The sequence below is a fragment of the Neovison vison genome, chromosome 14, assembly GCF_020171115.1.
Source record: "Neovison vison isolate M4711 chromosome 14, ASM_NN_V1, whole genome shotgun sequence".
NCBI classification, from domain to species: domain Eukaryota; kingdom Metazoa; phylum Chordata; class Mammalia; order Carnivora; family Mustelidae; genus Neogale; species Neogale vison.
This window is the reverse complement of record NC_058104.1, coordinates 16,355,340-16,377,056: the sequence shown is the minus strand read 5'-3', so window position 1 is coordinate 16,377,056 and position 21,717 is coordinate 16,355,340. Positions and strand designations below refer to the sequence as shown.

General features: G+C 42.2%; 1 protein-coding gene across 4 annotated transcripts in view; it reads left to right on the top strand.

Annotated features, from left to right (window-relative positions):
* The window catches only part of RABGEF1 (RAB guanine nucleotide exchange factor 1), a 53,638-nt gene that overhangs the window by 12,526 nt on the left and 19,395 nt on the right, over positions 1-21,717 (top strand). The window contains exons 2-4 of one of the 4 annotated variants that reach the window (XM_044232892.1): positions 4,143-4,331; positions 6,576-6,742; positions 17,098-17,264. In XM_044232892.1, coding sequence (XP_044088827.1) covers positions 4,153-4,331; positions 6,576-6,742; positions 17,098-17,264 — 513 coding nt within the window. In that variant the 5' untranslated portion in view covers positions 4,143-4,152. Of the gene's footprint in view, positions 1-4,142; positions 4,424-6,503; positions 6,743-17,094; positions 17,265-21,717 lie in introns of those variants that run through there. The other 3 variants (XM_044232890.1, XM_044232891.1, XM_044232893.1) reach the window with 3 other exon arrangements.

The following is a 21,717-nucleotide window of genomic DNA, read 5'->3' as shown; positions in this document are numbered from 1 at the left end:
AGCAGAATTCATAGGAATCTCAACTGTCTCAGAAAGAGATAATTCTTACTCTGTCTTCCCTAATGTGAATGGGTCAATTGAATTATGCATTCTGTATGCCCAGGTTGTTCCGTAAAAGCGTATTTTTATTGAACTGATGTGCCCTTCTCACCTTCCTCCTGGGTGTAGTAACTTGCCTCTGGATTATGGCTTTACTAATGAGGGATAGGTCTTTTGGGGCAGGAAGGACAGAATCCCGTCTCAGGCAGTTGATCCCCTTGTGTTTTTCCCTAACTGAAGAGGATATGCTGCTTACATAGCTCTGATATCTAATCTAGGTGTGTTGAGTGTACCTGCTTGCCCCCTGAAACAGAGCTATCGTCACCACTGTGATAGCCTTTCAAATCCTGGCATGTACTTTGGAGATTCACTTGCCCTCTTTGTTTTCCATATTTAAAAATAATCTGAGTGATGTGCTTATCTGTGTGATACACATTGGTTCAATCATAAGTGTTATTTGAATTTTTAAGTGAAATTTTTAATAACTCCCTAACTTGAAATTACAGATTAACAGAAAATTGCAAAGATAATAAGAGAGATGCTGTAGTTCGCTACCAGGTTGTGCCAGTGGCTGTGTTTTACGTAACCGTAGTACAACATCAGAACCGAGAATTTGATTTCTGTACTGTGTGCATGTTTAGCAGTTCTGTGGCATTTTTTATCGTGTATGTAGATCCTGTAACTACCAGCGTAGTCAAGGTACAGAACTATTCTGTTACCACTGAGATATCCTCATGCCACCCCTTTATAATCCTAGCCAGTGTCAGCAGTCCCCAAGACTGCCCCCAGGTTTGGTGATTTGATAGACGGACTCACAGGACTGTTTGTTTTTAATTTTATTTATTTACCTGACAGAGACACATTTATTTATTTATAAATAAGATAAAATTTATTTATTTGGAGGATACCGGGCATGAGCTTCCAAGTCATTCTCCAGCAGAGACATTGCACAGGGTGTGTTTAATCCCCCAGCAACAAATTGTAGCAACATATGTGAGATGTTTTCTGTTCGGTTTTCTGTTCGGGAAGCTCACTTAAGCTTTGAATTACAGGGTTTTTATTGAAGGTTGGTCAGACAGGCATGACTGCCTTCAGGACCGACCACAGTTAATGCAACTCCAGACACCCCCAGAAAGACAGCAGGTGCTTGCCGTACAGCACACTGTTTGCGTGAGCTGTCGGAACAAGTTAGAATAGTGTGGCTTGAACCTCCAAGCATACAGAACACAAGGACACTTCCAAGACCTCCATTCCCCTAGAAGCTGACCAAGAGCCAGTCACATAATAAGCAGGCCCTTCTGAGAATGTGCATAATTGTTTTTTTAGCAATTTATCCTGCTTGGTTAACTCTTTCATTTCCCTCCCTTGTTAGACATGTGTAGGCTGGAGAGAAGCAATGCTGAGCCAGTGTGGAGGGAAGGGTGGGGAGATCGGAGAGGTGCTACTTGAGATCGAGTTGCAGGGGGAGGCCGTTCTGGAAGCATGACGTGGATGCTGCGGCCTTCATATCATAAGTATTCCCCGTGCGAACAGCGGGGCGCACAGCATTCTAGACACTGGAACACAAGGCAGAGACCCCCAAGAAGACTAATGGAAAGGGGGCTTGTGTTCGTTTTCTGTCGTTGCCGTAACCTAGTGCCATAAATGTAGCAGCCTGGAAGAACACCCGTTTATTATCCCTAAGTTCTGTGAGTGAGGACTCTTGGCTTGCTCTGGTTGGGTACTCTGTTAAGGATCTCCAGAGATCAGAATTAAGGAGTCAGCCAGCCTGGGCTCTTACCTGGAGGCTGTGGGGAAAATCTGCTTCCAGACACACTCATGCTTGTAGAATTGAGTTCCATGCAGTTACAGCACTGAGGTCTTCATTTCTCTGCTGGCTGTCAGCCAGGGGTTATTCACAGCTTCCAGAAGCCACCCACATTCCTTGGCTTATCGTCTGTCCACCATCGAAGCTGATATAGTTCTTTGAATCTGACTTCTCACTCTGCCTTCCTTCCTGATTTTGACAGGTATACCTTGTTTCCTTGCACTTTGCTTTATTGAGTTTGACAAATACTGCATTTTTTTTTTAAAGATTTTATTTATTTATTTGACAGAGCGAGATCACAGTAGGCAGAGAGGCAGGCAGAGAGAGAGGGAAGCATGCTCCCTGCTGAGCAGACAGCCGGATGCGGGGCTTGATCGCAGGACCCTGAGATCGTGACCTGAGCTGAAGGCAGCGGCTTAACCCACTGAGCCACTCAGGCACCCATGCATTTTTTTTTTAATTGAAAGTGTAAAGGCAGTCCTGCATTGAACAAATCTGTTGGTACCATTTTTCCAACAGCATTTGCTCACTTTGTGTTTCTTTATCATAAGATCTCGTAGTACTTGGAATACTTCGAATGATTTCATTATTATTTGTTACGGTATCTGTGGTCCATGATTAGAACTCAATGAAAAATCAGATGGTGGTTGATTAGTAGGTTTTAGCGATAAAGGTTTTCTTTCTTTTTTTTTTTTTAGCAATAAAGTATTTTTAATTGAAGATGTACTTTTTTTTTTAGACATAATACTATTAAACACCAGATAGACTACAGTATAGTGTAAACCTAACATTTACATACATTGGGAAACCAGAACATTTATTTGACTCACTTTATTGCGACATTTGCTTTTTTGTAGTCTGGGACCCAACCTACAATATCTCCAATATATGCCTGTAATTTATTTATTTATTTATTTATGAGATGTTACTTATTTTTGAGAGAGACAGAGACAGAGGGAGCACAAGCAGGGGCAGAGGGAGAGGGAGAAGCAGAATCATTCAGCTGGGCGCATGACCTGGGGCTCGATTCCAGGACCTGGAGATCGTGACCCGGGCCAAAGGAAGATGCTTAACCAACGTAGCCACCCAGGTCCCCCTATACCTATATTTTAAGAGCAACTTTATTAGATACATCATTTCCATATCCTAGAACTCAGCTATTTAAAGGTCAAACAGTTCAGTGGTAACCATCATGACAGCCAACTTTAAAATCTTTCATTATCTTCATTATCTCAAAAGAAACCTCATACTCTTTAGCTGTTTCCTTTATTCCCATTCTCCCCCCCCCACACACACACCTGCCCCTTAGTCCTAAGCAACTGCTCAGCTGCTTTCTGTCTTTATAGATTTACCTGTTCTGGACGTTCCTATGAAGGGAGTCATATATGTGTTCTTTTATCATTGACTTCTTTAACTTAGCATGATGTTTTCAAGGTTGATCTTGTGACATATATCAATACTTAATTCCTTTTTGTGACCAAGTAAAATCCATTGTATGGATATACTACAATTGTTTATCCATTTATCAGTTGGTGGATTTTTGGGGGGGGGTTTATTTCCACCTTTTGGCTATTGTGGATAATGTTGTTATGAACGTCTGTTACCAGAGTTCCTGGGTGGCTCAGTCCATTAAGCATCTGCCGTCACTCAGGTCATGGTGTTAGTTAGGGTCCTGGGATCGAGCCCCACGTTGGTCTCCATGTTTGGCAGGGAGTCTGGTTCTCCCTCTCCCTCTGCCCGACGCCCTCTGACATGCTTGCATATGATACAGTCACATTTGCCTATTATTCCTTTTGTTGCTTACCTTACTTTTGGTGTCATATCCAAGAAATTTTTGCCAAATCTGATGTCATGGAGTTTTTTCCTTATGTTTTCTTCTTTGAGTTTTATAGGTTCGTATGTTGCATTTGGGTTTTTAATCTAATATAAGTCCTTTCTTAAAGTGTTCTTTATATCATTGAGAAGGAAATAAGAAGTGTTTTCTTTAGTATGACTGTGTCAGGACCAGCCTTCCTCCCTTCTTCCCTTCCTTCCTTCCTTCCAGATTTTAAGTAATCCCTACACCCAGTGTGGGGCTCAAACCCACAACCCCGAGATCAAGATCTCAGGCTTCACCAGGCGAGCCACCCAGGTCCCCCAGCAACTTGTTCTACTTAAACTCTTTTTCCCTCCCTCTCAGCCTGCCTCCCCCCCTTCATAGCTTGAAGATTATGGACACATTTTTGTTCATTGCTCTGCTGATAGAAGAATGATAGTGACTTTGTTTGCAACATGACCTTCTTATTTATTTGATTAGCAGGAAGAAGATGAGCCTTAAGTCTGAACGCCGAGGGATTCATGTGGATCAGTCCGAGCTCCTGTGCAAGAAAGGATGTGGTTACTATGGCAACCCTGCTTGGCAGGGTTTCTGCTCCAAGTGCTGGAGGGAAGAGTACCACAAAGCAAGGCAGAAGCAGATTCAGGAGGACTGGGAGCTGGCCGAGCGGTAAAAGGACTAAGAGGGGTGTTTAACTGGGAAACGGTTGGATGTGCAGTTCTGCCACTGTCAGAATCCGCTTTTCTCTCCTCTGGCGAGCTGTCAGCATGTCGGCTTAATGCTAAGAGAAACGAATTTTTTTACCCTTTTCTTCTCAGTCAGTATTTAATGAATAGCTTTCAGTGATTTATTTATTTTTATCTTTGTCTTGTAATTACTTATGTTTAGAGTGCGTTAGTCTGAGTTCTCTCATGTAGATAATAGGCTTCTTGGACTGGAGGAATGCAAAACACATACTTGAACTATGAGCTGTGGCTCTCTCTGGGGTGTCCCTGGCACAGTCCTCGGCTCGTGGCTCTCACCAAACATCCTTTTCCTCATTCTTGTAGTATATCTAGCGTGGCATCTGACGTGGTGGTAACACACTGGTGGAAACTTGTTGACTTGTATACATGGCCCTTGCATTTTGGAAATTTAACCTTTTCTTTAAAATGGGGTTTGTTAGTGAAAAGTAGTTTATATATTACCCAGACCAAGGACCATGGTAGAAGGTGGAATGGCCAGTGAGCTCAGGGATGGATAAAGCACCACGCGTGATGTTAATCTTTTGCCAGAACATCCTAGAAACAGTAAAACTTCTCCATAAAAAGAAGTCAGACTGAACTCGGACAACTTTTGTTAGTTTTATGTGTGTCTGATCAGCCGTGTCCGTTGAGTGGCCACTTCGCTGGTGTTTGTGGTGAACTCAGAATGACAGTGCCCACTGCTCTCAGCGGCTCTACGGTCAGAGACAGAAGATGTAGGCAAAGAACATTGCCTGTGTCTCCTGGTTTCAGTAGAGGTCAGTAGGCATGAACTCCCTTAGCTTTCTCCCCTCTCCACAGCAAACTGCACTACTATCTGTATGTTAATTCGGTTTTGTCTGAGAGAGTGGCGTGTCCCAGTTCTAAGCTCAGCCCAGCGCTTCTGCCTGGGACTCCTTGCTGTTCCTTCTTCCGTCTGGGACCTTGCTTGAGATTTCCGGCAGCGCTGTGTCTCAGATTTGAGCAAGCTTGAGAATCACCTGGAAAGCTTATAAAAAAGAGGCATCCCTGGACCTCTCCTCAGAGCCCCTGACTTGAGGAGGGTGGGAGTGAGCTCTGAGAATCTACATTTCTAACAAGTTCCCAGGGGACGCTGCTGGGACAGCTGCCTTTGCTGGCCGTCTTTGAGCGATAGGTAGAACTTACTCAGCTCAGAGGAGACCTTAGAATTTCACCCTTTTTTAGTTTCCTGGTCTTTATTTTCTCTCACTTAAATCTTTGTATAATACAGTCTAAATTATTGCCCCTCAGGTTATAACACAGCTCCCTCCAGTATTTTTCTGAAGCACAGATCTCCTAATGGTAATTTATTGAATTTACGGCCATTCTTGGTTCGCCACCGCATGGTGGCATGTAGGGTTCTGATGGACTGGCATTCGGGCTTTCTTACCATCTGGTCACACCATTAGTGACTTCGCTAACTTAGTCCGCAGAAGAAACCACATGCCTTCACGTTCATCGTCCCCTCTCCCTGGAATGTCCTTCTACTCAGTGGCACCTTGTTCCTCTCTTCAGATCAGCCTGTCATACTCCATCACGGGGGAAGGGAGGGAAGAAATGAAACAAGGTGGGACCGGGGAGGGAGAGAAACCAAAAGAGACTGGATCTCAGGAAACCAACTGAGGGTTGCTGGAGGTGGGGGGTGAGAGGGAGGGTATGTGCTGGGTGAGCGCTGTGAATGTGAGCCTGACGATGCACAGACCTGCACCCCTGGAGCGAATGATAGGTCATATGTTAATAAAATTTTTAAAAAAAGATAAACCTAAATGTCACCCTTGTAAAACCTCGGACTTCTCTAGCAGATGAAGTTGTTCTTCCCTATGTTCTCATAGCAGTTGGGTTTCCCTCTCTACGGTAGGAGCTGTTGGTAGGAGCTGTCACATTATATGGTGATTGCTTACTCTTTCTCCTTTTCAGCCTTGAGCTTGTTAGTGGAAAGTAGAGTTTAGTTATTTTATGTAACCTTAGTTACATTTAGTTACAGTTGCTAAACGAATATCTACGGAGAAGGTCCCTTTGGAATCGTGTGTGGGACGGTTTCATATCAGACACCTCAGACCTGCTTGGTGTGTTTAGCCTCCTGTTTTAAAACTTCTAGACCCTCCTGCTGTTCCGATACAAGGAACACGGAGGCTGTCTGGCTTGTTCTCAATTCTCTCTTGAATTGCAGACTTCAGCGGGAGGAGGAAGAGGCCTTTGCCAGCAGCCAGAGCAGCCAGGGGGCCCAGTCCCTCACATTTTCCAAGTTTGAAGAAAAGAAAACCAATGAGAAGACCCGCAAAGTGACCACAGTAAAGAAATTCTTCAGTGCTTCGTCCAGGGTTGGATCAAAAAAGGGTAATTTTCTGATTCTTTTTTTCCTCTGTGCTCAAGTGAGATGCAGTATAGACCCACAGTGCTTGTGGACTCTGCTTTTCAGTTTCAGTAAGCATCCAGGATGCACCAACCCAGATTTGGAACTGAAATGGGGTTTAAGGATCAGATAAGACATAAAACCAAAAGTCATCTTTAGTTGGAGGACATTGTGTGTTGGAGAAGCTTGTTTATTACTCGATAGGACTAAAAAAATGTAATTTTGTTTATAAAATGCATTCCCACCCAAATGTGTATCTTTTTGGATGTTTTATTTTTTTGTGCCTTTAACTTTTGGATTCTGGTCTATTCTCCTTGTATAATATCCTTACTAAACATCCCTTATCAGAAATGACTATCTCTGGGCTTAAAGGAGGTGAACAAGACGTTTTCTGAGTGCTTGAGGGACAGCTTGCGTCGTGAAGACCTACACAGAGAACACACAGGAAGAGGCTCACTTTGGGCTTCTGGAGGGTGAAAGTAAGCCATGTGGGTGTTTTCTAGCGCGTGGATTTGTCTGTGCATTATCTCTTTCATCTGCTTCTTAAAATGCTCAATACCCGTGAAAGGACCATCACGAACGTTGCATGTGTTCCGCCCGTCATTGGAGGGCAGCTGACGCGGCCTAGCTGCAAGCGAGGACAGTCCGTTGGGAGGGCTTGGTCTTCGAACCTCTGCGGTGGTTATCAGTGTTGGTTATCGGAGCTCGGCAGGAGATTTGAAGTGGTAGTAGAGACTGTCGCAGGAGATGGTCTCCCCAACGAACCCCACCACCTGAGGGAGTTGTCAGGAGGTTCTTTGTTTTGTTTTTGTATTTGAGTAACAATATCACACCTTAAGATCCTTGCTGGCTTTTCAGATTTAATGGCTCGTGTTTTGTTTTGTCTTGTTAGAAGGAAAACAGCCCTTCTCTTTAATAAAAGCGAACCTTTTGTTGTTGTTGTTAAGATTCTATTTATTAATTTGTCACAGAGAGAGAGGCAAAGGCCTGAGTAGGGGGAGCGGCAGGCAGAGGGGGAAGCAGGCTCCCTGCTGAGCAAGGAGCCTGGTGTGGGACCCGATCCCAGGGCGCTGGGATCATGACCTGAGCTGAAGGCAGGTGCTTAACCAACAGAGCCACCCAGGTGTCCCAATAAAAGCAAACCTTGGAATAATCTTTTTGTTCACATAATTAATTTGGAGTTGTTTCTTGGTTGTCTGTCATTCATGGTGGTTTTCTCTACTGTAATTAGAAAGGGAATAATTAGTACCTGTTAGGGATTAAATTAAGGATAAATTTGGCTCATGATTATTTATTAGGAGGTAGGGAGGGGGGTGCGTAATCTTTGGAGTCCTCTTGTTTTGAGTCTCAGTTCTGTGGTTTATTAGCCGTTGTGACCTTGAGCAAGCGAATGTCTTTAAGCTCCGTCCTGAGGAGATAGTAATACCCGTTGGAGGTACGTCTTAAGAATCAAATGAGGCGATGCAGTTAAAAGAGTTCAGCAAAAATACCTGACAGATATGTCTCCGGTAAATTTTAGTTAGAAAAATACTAACTATTTAGTATTGTTTTTCTGGTAGAATAAGCTGTGCTAATACGGAGCACAGCGGTATTAAAGCTGCTCCTTCCTAGTAAGCTTAAATTCTGTTTGTTGCTTTGGGAAAGTCTCATTAACCTTATGAAATTATGATATACAGTGAAATGGTCAAATATGGTGAAACATGAAACAGTAAAGAAGCTATAAAACCAGTGGCTCTAGCTGCTTCTTTTAGGTAACAGACTCAAGGTCATAGAGTAAGTTGGTGTATTAGAATTCAGGTCTCCTAACTCCTGGTTCCATTTTTTTCCCACTGTATCCCTTGATCTCTAGTAAGTGTGTGTGTGTGTGTATCTGTGTCTCTCTCTGTGGAAAGATAGTTGGTGAGGTCTCTGTTCTTAAGTGCATAATAGTCATGTACATTTGGTGACTGTCCTTGGTACTTCCAAAAAATGGTGTCCTAAGAGTGTCTGTGCAATGTGCATTATTTATGAAAGATCTGTACTTTAAAAGTTCTAAGTTGTTTTTATTTTTAAAAATTATATTGATATACTTCTTAGCTTCTTTTCTTTTCAAATGGTAGATTACTACCTTGGATTTTTAATCTTTAGTTGGCTTTGTTCTATAGAAAGCGTAGGAAGATGAAGACCTCAGAGTACTGAAAAAAACTGGTGTGTGTGTATTAGACAAGAAGCCCTTATTTGATGTTTGTAGCTTATGCAACTTGGCCAGGTGAACTTTGCATTTCAGGCTGATTATTTGGTCTTTGCCTGTGGATAAAGTTAGCCTATACTAACTGTGGTTTTCATTTATTGAGTCTCAGCCAAAATAGGCCTTTTGTGTTCTGTATTCTCTGCTTTATTAATACGTGATGCTTTCGCTCTTGATATTTTTCTTGCTTCTGTCGTGGCATGAAAGAAAACTCTTACACCGAGGAAGGTCTGTGGTAAACCGAACATAAATTTAGCCTTCTAAGGAGTTTGAAGAATATTTAATACCTTGTTAAGACTTGGATGCCCTTCAGAGAAGGTTAATGGAATAGCTTGATTCTGAGTAAACTCGGAGAGTCTACTCACAGTTTTTAAATTACCAGAGTAAGGTTGAGTGAGTTAGTGTAGGTCCCAGAGCAAGTCGTGGTTGGCCAGGTTGGAATACTCGTGGGTACATTTTGAAAGCCCTTTCCCTTTACAGCTCAATAGGCTGTTGCCGACCTGAGCAGACTCTCCCGCGCATTTGAAGGCAAGGCAGGCCTTATGTGAAGGCAGTGCTCGTGGGAGGGATCGCTTTTCTTTTTTTAGAATTTAAATACCAATTTTTCCACCCAGACCTTAGATTCTAAATACTAGTCCTCACCAAAGTGAACTCAAGGGTTCCTTGGAGAAGAGACTGATCCAGGGGCTGGAGCAGGGAGAGAAGGGCATCCCCAAATCCGGGGACCTGTCGACGACCCGGAAGTCAGCTTCTGGGGATTTCTGCTGCCAAATTTGAGTATTGAGTAAGGACGACGGTAAGTGGGTATGACCGATGGAGTGGAACAGGGGTTACTCATTTCAACTAACAAAATAGATAAACGAGTAAATAAAGGAGAAGAGAAGGCTTTTTTTTTTTTTTTTTTAAAGATCTGTTTATTTGAGAGCGTGTGCTCCAGAGTGCAGGTGGGGAAGGGGAAGGGACAGTGGGAAAGGTAAAGAGAATCCTAAGCAGACTCCCTGCTCAGCGCGGCTGTGGATGTGGACCAGATGCAGATGTGGGGCTCGATCTCGTAACCTGAGCTGAAATCAGGACACTTAACTGACTGAGCACCCAGGAGCATGGAGAAAGCTTTTTTCCTCTGCCATAGAATGTTGACTAATAAATAGGAAAGGAGTAAGGGAGTATGAAATCAGCATTTTGCAGTCGTCATAGTAAGAATTGACTCAGACAGATTCCATCAATAGATGCTAAATCTGTGGAGGAGAGAGTTTCCTGAGGAGCAAATTGTGAACATGATCTGAAATTAACCCCCGCAGCTAATTAATTGATTACACATAGAGAAATGGTGACCGTGTAATTGTGGGAAATGGACATTATGTGCCTCTAGATACGATGCTCTGAGAAGAACATACCATGAATTATGACCTATTCAAGCTAAAAACTTAAAACCCAAATCCAGTCATGAGGAAACAGCAGAAAAACCCAAATTGAAGGGTATTCAATAAAATGACTTGCCTATGGTCTTCAAAATTGTCAGTATGATGAAAACACGGGAAGGCTGAGAGTCCTCAGAGGTTAAAGGAGGCTAAGTACGCTTGACCACCAAGTGAAGACATGACCCTCAGTTGAATCCTGTGTGAGAAAAACACACACCTTTTCCAGGAACGATAGCACAGTGATATAAAAGCATGTTTCCGTTACTAGGAGCCATGCGTATTAAGGGCTAAAGACCGTGATACATACAGTTTACCTGAAACAATTCAGACAAAAATAATACCGATGAGCAAAGTGTTACAATTTTGTGAATCTGAGTACGGGGTATAAAGAAATTATTTTTTAAAGATTTATTTATTTATTTAAAAGATTTCGTGTATTTACTTTACAGAGAGAGACAGAGAGGGAACACAGCAGGGGGAATGAGAAAAGGAGAAGCAGGCTTGCCGCCAAGCAGAGAACGTGATGTTGGGCTCAGTCCCAGGACTCTGGGATCATGACCTGAGCCGAAGGCAGCCGCCTAACCAACTGAGCCACCCAGGCGCCCCTAAGTTTTTATTTAAATTCCAGTTAGTTAACATACAACATAGTAATATTAATTTCGGATACAGTGACTCAGCACTTCGTGCACACCCTGTGCTCATCATGACACACGCCTCCCTCTCCACCTCCCCTCTGCTAACCATCGGTTTGTTCTCTGTAGTTAGAGTCTGCTCTTGTTTTGCCTCTCTCTCTCTCTCCTTTTTCTCCCTTTGCTTATTTGTTTTGTTTCTTAAATTGCACATATGAGTAGAATCATATGGTATTTATCTTTCTCTGACTGACTTGTTTTACTTAGCATAATACTCTCTAGATCCCTCCGTGTTGTGCAAATGTCAAGATTTCATTCTTTTTATGGCTAATATTTCATTGTATATATAGGCAGCATCTTCCTTATCCATTCGTCAGTCAGTGGACACAGCTGTTTCCAGATTCAGCTGTTGTTGATAATGCTGCTATAAATATCAGGGTGCACATATCCCTTTGAATTAGTATTTTTGTATTCTTTGGGTAAATGACTTCCAAAAACTTCCATAACTTCCAAAAAATATCTTCCAAAAATAGTAGTGTGATGGCTGGATTGTAGGGTATAGTTCTATTTTTAACTTTTTAAAAAATTTATTTATCTGTTCGATAGAGAAAGCACAAGTAGGTGGAGTGGCAGGCAGAGGCAGAGGAAGAAGCAGGCACCTCACTGCGCAAGGAGCCTGATGCAGGGCTCCTTGTTAAGTTAAGCAGACACTCAACTGACAGAGCCCCCTAGGCACCCCAGGAAGACTTTTTATTTTTTATTTATTTATTTATTTATTTTTTTAAAGATTTTATTTTATTTATTTGAGAGAGAGAGACAGTGAGAGAGAATGAGCGAGGAGAAGGTCAGAGAGCGAAGCAGACTCCCCATGGAGCTGGGAGCCCGATGCGGGACTCGATCCCGGGACTCCAGGATCACGCCCTGAGCCGAAGGCAGTCGTCCAACCAACTGCGCCACCCAGGCGTCCCCAGGAAGACTTTTTAAATGGAGTGTGGATGGTGTAATGAAAAGCTTGATACTCATGGCAGATTTGTGATTCTTGAATATAGTATTTTATATAATATTATTAACTATATACTAATATTTTAATATTAAATATAAATATTACTTATATTATGTGACATGTAGTATATACATATAGTATATATACATACATTATATAATGAACACTCTACATGAAAAATTTTCTGTATTAAAACCTTAAGTTTAGGGATGCCTGGGTGGCTCAGTTGGTTAAGCCACTGCCTTCAGCTCAGATCATGATCCCAGAGTCCTGGGATGGAGTCCGGCATCAGGCTCCTTGCTCAGTGGGGAGCCTGCTTCTCCCTCTGCCTCCTCTTCCTGCCACTCAGCCTGCTTAAAACCTTAAGATTAGAAGTTGAAACGCAAGGCATCCGGATCCTCACCAAAATGTGATACAGGAAAAGTTATTCCTTTCTGTCTTCCCTTCTGAATACCCATTGGGCCTCATCACCTTGTCTGTACCTGAACTCTGGCTCTCTCAGTTTTCACTCCATAATCCAAACTTCGAACTTCTGTTCTGTTACTGGGGAGTTGGTTTTTAGGAAGGTCAGAAACAACCAAGCGTTAATTTTAAATAATTTGTACTAATTACTACTAGTGAGTAGAATTAGTCTTGATTTATTTTTTCTTTTGTATTTTAAGATTTTAATTTTTTTAAAGATTCTACTTATTTGAGAGAGTGCGAGTGCATGCCCAGGGGGGAGCAGAGGAGGAGGTAGAGGGAAAGCAGGAGTGTGTCTAGCAGATTGTGCTGAGCACAGAGCCTGAGATCTGAGGTTTGAGCCCCAGGACCCTGAGATCATGACCTGGGCAGAAGCAGGAGTCCCATGCTCCCCCAGCTGAACCATCCGGGTGCCCCTAAGATTTTAATTTTTTTAAGAGCAGTTTTAGATTCACAGTAAAATTGAGAGGAGGGTCCAGAGATCTCCCGTATGTCCCTCGCCCCCACATGCACAGCCTCTCCCATTACCAGCATTCTGCCCCAGAATGGAAAGTTTTGTGCTACTATTCATGAGCCTGCATCGACACGTCGCCACCATCCATGGTCTGTAGTTTCCGTTAGGGTTCATTCCCTCGTGGTGGTGTGTGTTTTGTGGGTTTGCACAGTGTAGAATGACGTGTATCTGCCATGATGGGATCATACAGAACATCTTCACTTACATTTTATTTTCATTTACATTTTGAAGGGCTTTCTAAACATCAAAATTATCTGTCTTTGAAGAGAAGTGTTTGTTGGAGGGGAGAGTATATGCAAGCAAAGCATTAAGGGGATGGCTAATGTTCCCCTACCCTTGGCTGACCTACAGACCTCCAAAGTCTCGGGGGTTGGTGTTCTTTGAAGAATTAACCCCCTTTTTTTGGCAGATGCCCCTGTTTATCCTTGGTAATATTCCATGTTTGGAAATTTACTTTGTCCAGTATTAATAAAACCACTTAAGCTCTTTCTATTTATTTGGGTGGTATATCCTTTTTATTTCTTTAGTTTTTAATATATTCATGTCTTTATATTTAAACTGTATTTCTTTTTTTTTTTTTTTTAAGTGGATTTCTTGTAGACAAGTTATATAGGGATCATGGCCTATTCAGGCTACTTACACGAGTAAAATTTTTGATAACATGGTGTGGAATCTTAACATCTTGCTCTCTGTCTTCTATTTGTCCTGTCTGGACTTAATTATCTTCTCTTTTCCTACCCTTTCATTTATTTGTTTTTGTAGATTGGTTTTTATGATTGCATCTTTATTTTCACTATTGGCTTATTAGCTGTATCTCTTTCATTTCTCTCTCTCTCTTTCTTTTTTTTTTAAACAAAGTATGTATATTTTTATTTTATTTTTTAAAGATTTTATCAGAGATTTTGTCAGAGAGAGAGGGAGAGAGAGCGAGCAAGCACAGGCAGAATGGCAGGCAGAGGCAGAGGGAGAAGCAGGCTCCCTGCCCAGCAAGGAGCCCGATGTGGGACTCGATCCCAGGACGCTGGGATCATGACCTGAGCCGAAGGCAGCTGCTTAACCAACTGAGCCACCCAGGCGTCCCGTCTTTCTTTCTTTTTAAAGTGGCTGTTCCGAGGTGTAAAAAATACCTTTTAACTACTCGGCCTTCAGATGGTGTTATCCCAGTTTACACATAAGACCCTTACCAATAGTATTCTTGGATTTCTTCTTTCCTCCCTTTGTGCTGTTGTTGTCATAGATTTTACTTACACATATGATACAAATCCCACTATCTATTATTATTACTTTAGTTTTAAACAGTTAGTTGTCCTCAAAAAATTTTTTAAAAAGATGTATTTGACAGACAGAGATCACAAGTAGGCAGAGAGGCAGGCAGAGAGAGGGGGAAGCAGGTTCCCTGCTGAGCAGAGAGCCCGATGTGGGACTCGATCCCAGGACCCTGGGATCACGACCTGAGCCGAAGGCAGAGGCTTAACCCACTGAGCCACCCAGGTGCCCCTAAAAATTTTTTTAAATGTTTTTTATATTTGCCATTGCTGATGTTCTTTGTTCCTGGCTGCTGGGACATGAATTAATCCCAGTCATGTCTGCCTGGGGGTGGTTCTGCCTGGTTCCGTATGCAGTCATTGGAAGTTTTCTAATTTGCACACGCAGTGCTCAGTCGTAGACTTGAGGGAACCCCCTGTGTGGTTATCTGGAATTTTTTCTGTGCCGCCCTGTCCTCTCATTTTGCCGTGCGGTTTCTAGGGACTTTGGCCTCCTTTAGCTCTAAATGCTCTTTCCCCAATTCAGTGGTCTGCTAGACTCTGTTTGAGTTGCCTTGCCTCCCCCTGTGCTATGGGCTACAAATTCTCCCTGCAGTGAGCTGGGTACTTGTAAGACTTACCACCTCTGCCGACGCCTCTCATGAGTTCCTCTCCCATCTGCCTCTCGACCAGTGTCTAACCACCACTTCATCTGTTTTTTCTGATGTTCTAGTTGTTAAGGCTGCAGGGTAAACCCAATCCCAGTAACTCCATCGTGACTAAGATTGGAGTTAATAGGATGAGTGAGGGATTAAACTCTTAAGTATTAAAGAGCTTTTTCTAATCATACAAGGGTGTTTGGTTCTCCATATTGGTAAAAAATATTCCAGAAAGGATGTTGCCAGTTTTTGTTGTAAGTTAAATTGTACCTGATTTATTCACTTGCTTAAAAAGAAAAGTAGCACATTCACATGTCTCCAAAATAAAAGGTGTGTGGTCCCTTACCCATCTAGTTTCCAGCCACTACCGCCGTCATTTCTCCCCATATGCAGACAACCTTCATCATTAACTTCTTGTATATCCTTATGTGCTTTTGTTTTCAGTGGAGACACGTGTATCTTCATGTACTGTGCTCTGTATTCTTAGTCACATGCTGTCCTTTTTATTTTTACTTGAGCATTATGTATAAGAACTTTTTTAGTATATTAAAAATATTTTATTTATTTATTTTAAAACTATACAGTGTTCCATTTTATGGATTAAATCACAATTTATTTAGTCCCTTAGTGGTAGATATCTGTGACATTTTTAGTCTTCTGCTGTTACAAGTAGTGCTAAAATGAGTGGCCTTGTACATATTTCATTTTGTACATGTGCAGTTACATTAGTAGGAAATTTCTGAGAAATGGAATTGTTGGGTCATAGGATAAATGTATTTTTAATTTGATGATTATTGCCACATTGCTCTCCATTGCACTTGGATCATTTTACATTCTTACCTCCACAGTATGAGAGCGCCCCTCCCCCCTTCCTCAGCATCAGATCTTGGTCTCCTCGTTAATTTTTAAAATGGCATCTCATGTAGTTTTAATTTGTTTCCTACATTTAAGGTCCATTTATGTTTCCTTTCTGTGCATTTAGTATTCTCTACCCATTTTCCTGTTGAACTGTTAAATTTCTTCTCTCTTTCTTTTTTTTAAGATTGATTGATTTATTAGAGAGCACATGTGAGCGAGGGGCAGAGGGAGGAGGGAGAGAGACTTCTCAAGCAGGCTCCCTGCTGAGGGTAGAGCCTGACGTGGGGCTCGATCCCAGGAGCCCAGAGCGTGACCTGAGCTGAAGGCAGCCGCTTCACCCACTGAGCCCCCATGTGCCCCTTAACTAATCCAGTCTTCTCTTAAAACTTCAGTGACGCCGCGTCATTAAAATGTATCCCAGGTTCTAAAGTTCAGAAAGTGGAATTATGCAAAGTCACTGTGAGAAAGCAGGTAATAAGTTGATTTCGGTACCTTCCAACGGTACTTTGTTTTCATGGGGTATGAGGGAATTCACTTCGTTACAGCTATTGAATTAGCTGAATTAGCGCAGTTCAAAGTCAGGAGGCTCAGAATGTGGTCAGAGATCAGGGGCTAGTTCATGGTGCCCGGTAGCACTGACCTCTGTGGCGACCTCTTATCTTTGTTCTGGGAAGGTCCCATTTTCCTTTCAGTGAACTAATTTGAAGAGGTGAAGGAGTTGTGTGGCGGTGGATTATTCACGTGTTGTCTGTCTGCTTGCGGCCTTTGCTGTACGTTCTGTCGTGTTCACTGTGCTGTGTTGGGTGCATCCGTTCACTTTGAGCAGTCTGACTTGAAAACTGAATGGTGGGAAAATAATTGTTAGTCTCCACATCAACAGATTAGCCTGTTTGACAAGTACAGTGGATTTGGAAGAGTTACCATAAGTAATGTAACATTTTTGTCCTACTGATTGTTATGTCACTTGCTGACTAGCTTTGTAAACTCATGCAGTCTTTGAGAAAGTTCAAGACGGTAGTGCTATTTCATATTTACAGTTAAGTATGTAGATCAAAGCATGATGTATTTTGGTGATAAAATATTAGTAGATCCACTTTTATTTGAATGGAAATTTTATCTACTGTTATCTGCTTGTACGTCCTAGTCATAAAATAGATTTAGCTCACTTTAAGTCAAATTGTCCAAATATTTAAACATAAAGTAATTTAAATTTAGGTTTAACTTTGATTAAGCATAATTTAAGTAATTTAAGTAACATACTTAAAGTAATTCCATGCATGGATCTTCTGTGTAATGAAACTCATTATGTTTAATTTTCCCAGCAGAAATTCAGGAAGCAAAAGCTCCCAGTCCTTCCATAAACCGGCAAACCAGCATTGAGACGGATAGAGTGTCTAAAGAGTTCATAGAATTTCTCAAGACCTTCCACAAGACAGGCCAAGAAATCTATAAGCAGACCAAGATGTTTTTGGAAACAATGCATTACAAAAGGGTAGGTTGAGAGTAACCACTTAGAAACATAGAGTTTTGGTTTTAGGAAAGGTCTTAGAGACGATCTAGTGTAACTTTGTCACTTTATACCTGGAAAAATCAAGACCCAGAGATGTTAAGTTACTTACCGAAGAAATGTCTCTGAGCCAAGTGAAAACCCAGCTCCCAGGCTAGTACTTTTCCACTGCAAGTCAGTGTGTTTGGGTCATCTTTGCATGGAAAGTCTGACATTGAAGCCACTTACATTGTGTACTTTAGTAATAAACCTTCCTAACCGGTCACCTTGCGAGTAATACAGACGGCCAGGAGCAGAGTAGACCTCGAACTCGAAGTGACAGTTGTTAGACCAAGTAGCACTGAGTCAGGGTGTTTTGGTTTTGTTTGTTTTGTGTTTTGATACAAAATACTCTCTCTGCTCAAGTAGAGAAGGGAAAGCTAGACTTCGGATGTGGAAAGGGACCTTAGCAGACACCCCTTTATTTTACAGATGGGGCTGAGAGCCAGAGAAGGTAAGTGACTTGTCCAGGTTACACGGCTACAATTCTGCCCGCGTCAGAGCTAGAACTCATGCCTTCCACACGTGTGTCCCAACCCCTAGTTCCTCAAGTGTAATTTCAGTTCAGTAATTCATAAGACTACTTGTAAAGGGACTCATTTTTTAAACAATGATCAGTTTGTTTGTAACATTCTTCACCCATTAAACTCAGAATTAGCACTAAAGGCACCTTCTGTGAAGTGAGGGGGTCTTGAGAAGAGAAAGAGAGTAAAGAAAGCAGCGAGGTGATGAACAGCTTGGCTGTGTTCCAGCGTGGCCAGAATCAGGAGGCTAATAAGCGGTCGTCTTCTGCCAGAATATTTTTTAAATGCCAAATTCAGTTAGTAAAGGAGAAAAGAAGCTTTTTTGTTTTTTGATGTGTAGTTACACTGAGAATAAGTAAGCAGACAAGCAGACCCCCCCCGTTTTTTTCTGAGTATTTGTAAGCAGATAGTAAAATTTAAGGAAAGCACAGGTCATTGATGTCTTGAGTTAGAAGCACTGATAGACTCTCAGTAGGGACACAGTAGAGCTCATGTGGTTGCAACTTCAAGTTTTTAACCAGAGGTAAGAGCTGAGGCTTTGTGGTTCTTTATCCTTCTGCCCGCACGGTGTTCCTGTAACATCCTGCTCGCCAGCCTGTGCTACAGCACATACGGCGCGCGGTGATGCTGGATGTCGGAGGCCCGTCCGCCCACTCGATCGGCTCTTCTGAGCCAGTTTATTCATTCTTCTTTTGCTCAGACGGTAGTGTGCTCTTGTTCTGTAATAATTAGTTGACTTCTGACTCCGTGCACGGAAGTGGAACGGTAATTAAGTGGTGCGGCTGCCATCTTGCCTGTGTTCAGGGTCACGGCCCCGGAGAGCCGGGTCGGGCCTCAGACTGCTTGCGTCTGAAGGGCCGTCTTCCAGCCTGTTCTGCGTGTCTGCCCAAGCCCTGACTGTGTGCTGGCTGAGTGGCCCAGGCTTACGTCACACGTGTGCAGTATCTCACACAACACCTGGCGCGCACCTGATAAGGAACAGGCGTTTGTTCAACTGAAATGTCCCTGGAGAAGCCCTTTTGCCTTTGGCTGCAGGCTACATACATGTCTCTTCAAGTAAATGAAACGGTTCTTATACCAGAGTGAGCCAGTCTTAACTAACTGGCTTCAGATCATTTAATCATTTAAGTTTCTTCAAAGACTTTGACTGGGTACAGCTTGGGATGGTTGCCGTGAGGTGATGAAGTGCATGTTAGTGGAGGTGCCCTCCGTGCTCCGTTCACCGGAACTCCAAACCTTAACTTTGGCTTAGACTGAAGACTCGAAAAACCTCAACTTAATGTTATTCTCACCAAATAGACTTTCCAGTCATGTTACTCTAATGACCTACACAATATGAAAACTCATTCTTGTATGTTTGAACCCCTCCGGTGACATTGCCATTAACTGGTAGGTTTTTTTAAAAAAAAGATTTTATTTATTGATTTGAGAGAGTTACAGAGAGAGCACAAACAGGGGGAGGGGCAGAGGGAGAGAAGCAGACTCTCTGGGCGGCGAGCCCAGCTCAGGGCTTGGTCCCAGGACCTGAGATCATGACCTGAGCGGAAATCAAGAATCAGCTGCTTTGGGCGCCTGGGTGGCTCCGTGGGTTGAGCCGCTGCCTTCGACTCGGGTCATGATCTCAGGGTCCTGGGATCGAGTCCCGCATCGGGCTCTCTGCTCGGCGGGGAGCCTGCTTCCCTCTCTCTCTGCCTGCCTCTCCATCTACTTGTGATTTCTCTCTGTCAAATAAATAAATAAAATCTTAAAAAAAAAAAAAAAAAAGAATCAGCTGCTTCAAGGGAGCCACCCAGGCACCCCAACTGGTAATTCTTTCTACTGTGTCCCACAGTTGTAGTCTTCCCAGCATATCTGAGGTCCACAACAGTGAGCCAGTCTTGCCCATATCTTTTTCTACTACATGCGTGTTTTCTCCAGTCCTGGAGTAAGCCCGTGGAGAGCAGCCTTTTCCACGTATGGATCAAGTCTAGAAAACCAAATATTTATAGAATAGCATTAAAAGGATTGGGGGTTTTTTCCCCAGCCATTTTATCTTTGTCATAAGACACCTTATCTGTAGCCAGACTATTTTGTTTTCTTAATTTCCTCATTCCAAAGGGTGTCTTTCTGGGCTGAAATCTCATTTGGGTCCTGCGTGGTTCATGCCCAGTGCACTAACGCAGCGTGGCGCGTCCCTGTCCCAAAGATGCTGCTGTTTGCTAAGACTCTTCGGAAGCTTGTTTATTTTGCCATTTTTCCTTTTCCATTAATCTTATTAGTTATTTAATATTAATACATGTATTTCTTATAGTTCATTTTCGTTTCTTTAGAATAAGAGAGTTGTGTTTATTGCAAACCGGATAGGCAGCTATATCATTAACACAAAGTTCATTTATATTTATGTTATTATCAAACACTTTTCTTAGTACTCATCTTAGCAAGAATTTGAATTTTACTGAGAAAATGGCTGACGGGGTGGCGTATGCAGAAGAAGCTAAGAAGGATTTGCAGGGTTTCGTTTTTTTAAACTTCTTATCATTACAAAAATAACTAGAATTTAAGAATCTCACTGTATGAACAAAGCTTTAAATAGGCCTAAGAGTAGCCACAGATTCCAGTATGTATATGGTTACCAGAGAAATGAAGGGTGTATAGGTTTCTTTTGTCATTTGGACAAAACCTTATGTGCCCAGGGTAATTTAAAATATTATAGAGACCCAACCAGATGTTAAGCTTTTCTGTCATAATTAGAAAATACTGTGTTTTTTTTGTTTTTTTTTTTTTAACTTAATGAGATCCTTGCCAAAAGTGAAGACCTTTTTCCCCACAGGTTTATTTATATGAAAACATTTTCAAAACACACACAAACCAGACTGCAATTAAATAAAAAAGATACTTTTGCTGCTCAAATTGTTTAAATCCTGCCCTTGTTAATTATTAATAAATCCTTTAATAATAGTCTCCCCTGTTCTGAAAGCATAGCTTGTATTACCCTCGACTTCCTGAAAACACATGCCCTTTAATTTACTGGATATTGAATTAAAGCTCTTTAATAAGTGAATTTTGTGGGTTTCTCAGTGCAGTTTTTTAAAAGATCGATTTATTTTTTAGAGAGAGGGAAAGAGAGCAAGGGAAGGGGCCGAAGAGGGAAAGAGAAAACGAAGCACGCATTGTGCTGAGTCCAGAGCCCGACATGGGGCTCACGACCCTGAGATCATGACCTGAAACCAGAGCCAGGAGTCGGAGGCTTAACTGGCTGAACCACCCACGCATCCCTCTCAGTGCAATTTTTTAAAAAAGACCTCTTTACTAGCAGTCATTCAGATGTGCTTTTTTCCCTTACTATAGAAGCAGTCAGACACGGTGGAAGACTTTTTACTACTTACGTTGTTTGTTCCCAGCCGTTCTTTCTATAAAATTCTGATGCTATTATATACATAAATTTAAAATTTCTCCCATATTAATTCTCTTGAAAAACTGTTTTTCTAAACCTGAGAAAGGAGAAAAAGAGTTTAAAATGTGGCTATATCTTCATTTGCGTTCTCTTTCTCAGAATAAATAGAGAGATAGATGTCCTTCTGTGCCTTAAAATGTCCTCACTATCCTAAACCGTATGTATGTGCGAGGAGTAGTTTTCCCTGCTATGCAGTTACTGCTAAGAGAGCAGAAGTAGGCGTCCGAGACAGAGAAACTTTAATTAACAAAATGGGCTTTAAACGTGGTAAGAAAACTGGGGAACAGGGATGGGGGAGTAAGCCAGGACACATTTCAGGATTAGGAGCACAAAGGATGAGAAGTGAGGGGACAAGCGGTGGGAAAGTGTCTGAGCTGGTACAGTCTGTAGATCATAAGAACTAAAAGTAGATAAAAGGTTGAGTTGCTAACTGTGAAAGTGG